The 7328-nt window shown below is 42.5% G+C and overlaps 1 protein-coding gene across 1 annotated transcript in view; it reads left to right on the top strand.

The window, feature by feature from the left end:
- Positions 1–7328, top strand: part of GMPR (guanosine monophosphate reductase) — a 44115-nt gene that overhangs the window by 16789 nt on the left and 19998 nt on the right. Inside the window, exons 5-6 of the mRNA XM_009326553.1 lie at positions 2731–2812; positions 5150–5256. Coding sequence (XP_009324828.1) covers positions 2731–2812; positions 5150–5256 — 189 coding nt within the window. The remainder of the gene's footprint in view (positions 1–2730; positions 2813–5149; positions 5257–7328) is intronic.

Here is a 7328-nt window from a genome sequence, read left to right as displayed (position 1 = left end):
GCTCCTCATAGGACGTGCCTTCCAGCCCTGTCACCAGTTTTGTTGCCCTCCTCTGGACACATTCAAGTACCTTAACATCCTCTTGAAATTGTGGGGCCCAATTGATGGGATTGCATTCCCATACTATGTTCCCCCCAGTACGGGAATGCAATTGGTACAGCTATAGCAAATTGTGTCAGGATGTGCTATGTCAGCATTCATTTGCCTTGTGCAGCCCTTTGCTGAGAGGAAAGTGTGGTCTTAAAACATACTGGTTACCAGTTTGTTTACAAGCATAACTCAAAGCATAGGTTTTAGCTCATAAATCCCAAGTTGTTTGAAATCCTTGCTCCTTAAAGACTGTCTTTTTCTTAAAAGCCCTCTGGACAGGAGGCACTCCTGGTAAGGGAATTCATCTCTAGCCTCACTCTGCCTGCTGATCCACCAGATCCACCTTTGGACACATGCAAGGGCCTGTCTCATCACACTGAGCTTGCATCAAAATGTTGAGATTCTTTAACTGAATAGACATGGTCTGGCAGCTTTCTGCACTCATTGCACCAGTTTTGCAAACTAACTACCATATGTGTGCTAGAAGACTGTTTTTCGTCGTTTCTTTTATTAATCAAAAAAAAAAAGCTCCTTTGTATCTGAATAACGTCATCAGTAATTTTGTCATACCGACATTCTCAGGTGGTTTCAGATGGACATATAAAAAGCAAAAATCTTCAGTCCTTCTTTGCAGCTATCTTAGAGGCACATAGGGACTCTTAAAGAGAGGTGGTTGCCTTTTAGTGTTGGATGGCCACCTGGCCAGCCAACTACTTACCCACATCAGCATGATCAGCAACAACCTTCCTCTTCACTAAATGCCTGCAGAATTAATTTAAAAACTCAGCGACCTGTATTCACGTTCCTGGAGGGTAAAGCTTATCCCCACAGACAGCAGTGCCACTAACTGCATCACACTGACCCACCAGTGTTTTGTCTCGTGTAGCTTTTTCAGTTCCACATCAGCTGATTTGGCACTTTCTCCAATTAAACTTCCAAAACAGAAGCTCAGTTAATGGCAGCTGTGGTTATTTCCTTTCCTAGGAGGAGACATCCATTTCTAAAGTGACTAGCCTGATACCATCAGCTTCCTGTTGAGAGCCCACCCACACAGTGCATCCATTGCTCACCCGGCCGGTGGCAGGCTGGATTTCCTGGTCCTGCTGCATGGAGCTGGACTCCAGCAGGCCACTGATGGGTGAAATCCTCATTAACACATCGCTCAGGCTCCACCCTTCACGCTTTGATGCCATCAAATGTATGAAACGGTGAAGTTCATGGTCAGGTCTTTTGAATTTAGATTGCAGAAAACCATGCTTCAAGAAATGTAGGTTTCCTTATATTAAGGAAATGCCCACATCATATTCTGGATTTCATGGCATCCATGAGCCAGAAAAAGCTGTATCTCATGGTATATTTCTACAGCCCCCATATTCCGTACCAGCTGACGCTCTGACAGAAGAGATAGCCCCTACATCACTAAAGCGTGCGTGAAGAACTGCAGAGTAGAAATAGGTAACACAATGTCAGGTGGAGCGCCATGAGTTTCTGCTCCAGTTTGGAAACATCGGAGTAGGCAAATGTTCCTGGAGACATGAGTAGATCACAGGGTGACTATGAGTCACGAATGTGATACAGGCAAATGCCGCCTTGTGCATCAGGCAAGATATTTCCGTAGGAAAGGCAAGCATTGTGCAAAGCCCTGGTGAGAACTCACCTGTACCACTATGGACAGTTCTCATTCCTCAGGTTCAAGAAAGATAAATTCTGCCTGGAATGAAGGCAAACAAAGACTAAGCAGTTGATTAAGGGCATGGAGGGCCTACAGAAGAAGACAACGACTCAAAGGAGCAAGACAAAGGCTGAGAGGGCTGCCATCACTTTCAAGAAAGGTATCAAGAATGAAGGCCAAAGGAAAGAGCTATGGAAGTGCAAGGAAAAGTATGGTAAAGAACACAAAACAATTCAAGACTTCTTTCCAAGAAGAAGACCTCACCATAAACAGCGTGCTCTCTACATGTCTGCAAAGATCATGCAGAGGGAAACAAACCCCTTTCTTTCACCTCCGGCATCACCACAACCAAATGAATGTATATGGTATATATGCCCTTATTTACATAGTCTGAATGTACATACCAATTTTGGCACCAAAGTACAAAATGGCAAAAATAGAACCTTCCTTACTCTTTCAGTACTCAAAATACTAAATCCTAAAGGAAAAAGAGATTTGCCAGGGTTTTAGACAAGATCTGAATATCTTCCCACAAAGTGAGGTAGGCAAATGGGATGGAGGGCTATAGGCTGTTCAGGAGGGATAGGCAGGGCAGGAGAGGTGGAGGAGTTGCACTATATGTAGGGGAGAGGTTTGACTGTATAGCCCTTAATGGTTAGGGATGATGTGGTTGAGAACCGCTGGGTGAGGATTAGGGGGATGGAAGACAAAGCAGATATCCTGATGGAATCTTAGGGATTGGGGTTTACTGGACCAATCATGAAATTCATTTGACTGGAGAATGTATCTGTATGATTTGTTTAATCCCTGTGGCATGCACAATGAACAATATGGTGAACTATATTCTTCCTGACTCTGTATAGTTCAACTCATAAAAGCTCTGGATAAAACTGTACATTATCATCATTAGTCTTTACTGCAGTAGTCTTGAAATCTCCCATATATGTGATATTGTTCCTTCTGTCTAGGCAGGCAATGTGGTGACAGGAGAGATGGTAGAAGAACTTATTCTTTCCGGAGCAGATATTATTAAAGTGGGTATCGGACCAGGTAAGTCAAATCCAGTCAAATAAGGGTGACATGGTAACGTTGGTGGGGGAGTTGTCCAGATGGAACCGGTTTATAATGCTGTTTGCTTGCCCATTAGGATGCCTAGACCAGCTCAGGTCAATAAAGTAACAGTGCCCTTGCACATAATATAATTAAGAAATAAATGGGCAGGGTGCTAGTGTTTCATACTGCAAAGTGTTACATATTCCATCTTCTGACAGTGAAGATGACTATTATTGGAAGCACTGAGTTGCCTGAGTAGCTGACATTATCAGTGATAATACGTGTTGTGTTTAGGAACACTTTTTCTAGCCTGTTGAAAAGAGGCTGAGTCATTCCAGCTCAAAGGATGCTGTGTTCAGGTATCCACTTCTATCAAGGAAAGATGGGTTTCTAAATAGCTTTATGATTTGTGTTCTGAGGTTGCCCATCTTGTCAATATCTTCAAAGATGAAATGGCATTAATTAAGTGTGAAGTATGGATAACATTGCCTCTACCTGTTACTATTGCCTAGGAGCTATAATACCTACATGAATGCACTTACATGTTACCTATCACTGTAACATTCCCATGGATAAATGGGAGGACCCTAAACTTACAGTGCTTTTCCTACCTTCTCTTCCCTAATATTGTTGTCTGGCATATACTGCCATATTGTCTTCCCTTTTTTCTTTCCCTCCCTTGTGCTCCTTCCTCTTGCTATTTTCTTCATAGACTGCAGCTGGGGTCACCATGCGTGGGCTAGATTTTAAACTGGCTAATGCAGGTGCCACTGACATTATAGCTGTGATCCGCCAGTGCAGTGCAGGCAGATTGTTTACTCTACAGTGCAAAATAGTTGTGGTTCATGAATGGATAATTTTAGCAGAGCAAATGATGTAATAAAGGTTGCAGTTGTGCCCAGGAAGACAGCAAACTACAATAAATTCTGCAAAATACATGAAGAATAAACAACAGAGATGGTGTGGTGCAATTGTCACAGGCAAGTACAGATATAAAAGAAGAAATATTATAGTTTGTAGCCTCAAAGTGGAAATAGTTAGGGGTAAATGCTGTGTAGCCCTCTCTGGAGATCTTCCTGAACAGATCTGTACAAGTTGACCACCCAAAACCACAAGTAACAAATGTTTCTCACAGAAGACCAGATCTTGAGGCTCTTTTCCAGATAGTGGTCCATCCTGTGGAAAATGGCAATGATTTATTATAAAGCATTACATATATAAGTACATACCTTGTGGAGATTATTTTAAAACTAATTTTCTTCGTACTTTGCAGAAATACTTCTCAGTGTTTTCACCTTGTCAGTTCTTTTAAAGATCTTTGGAAACTTTTACTTTACTGGTAGCTCGAGTATACCTGGGTATAAGCTGGGTGAAGGGATCCAGATTTCACTGCATTTGGTTTAGAATCTGTTTTGAAATTCTTGTTATCACGCCGACCTTTATGGTCTGTATCCTAAATCATAAGGCCTGGACTACCAAAAAGCTGTCCTCATTTTGACTCTTAATCTGAGTAGAAAAATAGAGAAGGTATTCCAAAAGATCTATAGCCATGTTACCATGTTGAACTATAATTGAAGTGTTTTTTTTATATATATGTATATACCTTTATTTTTATATATACATATATAGATGCACCATGTATGTGTATAAATACAATAGTTTAATAATCATATCTAATTAATATATCTCCTGTAATATTACACTATACAGCTTTCTGATGATTACTTATCTCACTTTTTAAATGGCGTGTGCTGATTTTCTTATATTCCCAACTATTGCGATCAACCAAATATTTCTGCTGTAAGTATTAGGCAAAAGACAGGTTTCTCTTCCTTGTGGAAAATCTCCATAAAAAAGAAAATAAAAGCACAGATTTTCCCTGAGAATTATTTTTAAAAACATATGTAGAAAAGAGATAGAAATATTTATTGGAAGAAATATTCAGGTATTAAATGCTGCTGCTGAGTCTCATAGGTTGTGACTCCGGTCCTTTTGTTCCCCTTCCCTTTAGGCACCTCAGTCAGATTTGCTTTCTCATGAGGCAGTAATTCCCTCACCGGGAAGCATTACTGATGAGACCTAAACTGGAAATTGTGGTCCTGGAGAAGAAAGTGGGGATATTAGTCACCCCAATTACAGCTCCCACGAAGTGATGTGGTAGCATTTCAAGACTCAAGTTCCTTTTATCCATGAGAAGCCAACATTGGCAATAGAGACTTCTTGAGGGGAAAAATAATACAGATAGAAACACATTTTTTCCACAAGAAAAAACAAGCTGTATCTTTTCTGTCAGCCTAATGGGTTATGTTTTTTTCCTCTCATTCTCTTGTCTAGGTTCTGTGTGTACCACTCGGATTAAGACGGGGGTGGGCTATCCACAGCTAAGTGCTGTTATTGAGTGCGCAGACTCAGCACATGGCTTGAAAGGACATATCATCTCTGTAAGTAAATATCTACTCTCAGATTCCCACTGTGCAAATCGTTGTGGAATAGGAGAATCAAATAGTCCAGCACCCTGCATGTTAAAGGCTATCATTCTGTTATCTCCAGTTGACCCCTATACTAGCTCCTAGGGTAGTCAGTGGAGATTTAAACGTAAAGAAACCAACTCCCTCTAATGTTTAAAAAGACTTGCACATCTCACTCCTGTTTGTGCCTTTGGAAGGCTGCTTCTTGCTCCCTGAATGGAGTAAGCTGTTATGTGAACAGAATAGGAAGCTTGATAGTGTTTTTCACATTGAAGCAAACAGTAATTCCTACGAAAGATTTCTGAAAAATTAGTGAAATGTAAACATGGCTTTCCCCACAGAGTGGGACTGAGGAACAGGCAGGCAGTAGAGGGGAGTACAAGGTAAAACGATAGGAGCCCATCTGTGCCCTAGTAGCTGGATTGATTCAGATAGTATTCTCACAGAGCTCTCTGTGCAGGGGCAGGAGTGTTTCAGAGGTGGCTCTGTTGAGCACAGCTGGCACGTGATCCACTTAGTTCTCACAAAGCTCTGGGAAATAATGACCCTGTGGAGAAAAAAGAGCATGTATCTGTATTGCCTGCTAATGGCAGCTTCCACTCTACCAGCAAGACCAGATTCACCTCACATAGAAAAAGTGTATATCTGTAAGCATGGCCTCAGACTGAGCTGGACTGCAGCCTACAGTACCCAAAGGTCCTGTGTGCTTAGGCACGCCCAGCCAGTCAGTGTGCCCCTGACTGTGTCAGGCTTGCACAGCCTCTGCAGGCTGTCTGTGAGGCAGCTGGTACTCAGGAAGGCATAGGGGCCAGGCAGCATGCTGTGCTCACAGGTACCCTCACAGCCAACAGTCTCCCTGTGCGGCCCTAGAGGAGACCACACACTGAATTTTAGATCTACTGCCAAGTGAAATCACTGGAAGGCCCTGATTTGTTCAACCCAGTTGTGACTAGTATCCATGTGAGGAAGGGGGTGTGTCGTGTTGTTGAGGAAGGAGGGGAGAGGAGAACAAACTGACTGTGGATGGGCAAAGGGCTTGACTGTATTTCTTGGAGCTGTGGGTATAATGGAGCAGGAAAACAAGTGTGTGTTACAGTGGGATCTCTCTTGCTCTCTACTGTTAATGCATATGCATTCCCTCTTCTCCATGGCTCCCCTATATGAATTTTGCAGAAAAAAAGAAAAGCAGTCTGTGATTTTATGACTTGGGCAGTATTACAAATGTTTATGTCTACAGCAGACAGGAGAACATGTGTGCAATAGAGCATGAAAGACTGACTCATTACTATGAAGGCTGGATAACTATAGGTGTCATCCTAGCAGTGGTGCTCAGAGACCCATCCTAGTTTTGCAATAACCATTGCAAATTGCAATGATTTTGCAAAAATCATTGCAATCTGAGGGCTAGCAGCCCTCAGAACATTATTATCCTGATTTTACAAGAAAACAGGGAGTGTGTATTTAGACTGTTGAAAAATGAGACAGTTCTGTACTGTTCCTCGTCTCCTTTCCTGCTTTGGGGATGGATCAGTTCCTGACCTGCTTAGGTCATGCTGGCTTCAGTGAGCCCACACCTATCAACCCTGTAGCCATTACAGGGGGAGTATAGGAAGGCGATTTAATACCCATCTGCTATAACATCTGGGCCAAGAGAATTACCTTCAGCTGTAACTGGGGTCTCTAACACCGCTGCAACTCAACTCTGTCACCCAAGCTAAGGAGACTAAAGCAAGGATGAGGATATTATGCCTGAATTCTGCAGCATTCAGATAGGTATTGGTGTGTTTATCAGGGAAAGAAAAGGCTGGACTGCATGGTCATTGCCAGAGCTCTGGCAAGAGTATCACAGAAGAGAGGTATCCTCCTGAGGAAAAAACACCATATGGGAACAGGCCTAAAAGTATATAATTGGGTCTAGTGGCAACAAGTATACATGGTATCCCACAAAATGTCTCACTGCTGTCATTATGTAGCTTCAGGAGGGGGCACCCCCCCTGCCTGAGCCAAAGGAGACCTCTACAGCAGAGTATTACCACAGCTATCTA

Source organism: Pygoscelis adeliae, unplaced genomic scaffold, assembly GCF_000699105.1.
Source record: "Pygoscelis adeliae isolate BGI_AS28 unplaced genomic scaffold, ASM69910v1 Scaffold186, whole genome shotgun sequence".
Lineage (NCBI taxonomy): Eukaryota > Metazoa > Chordata > Aves > Sphenisciformes > Spheniscidae > Pygoscelis > Pygoscelis adeliae.
The sequence above is the reverse complement of the archived record's forward strand: the minus strand, read 5'-3'. Positions and strand labels throughout refer to the sequence as shown.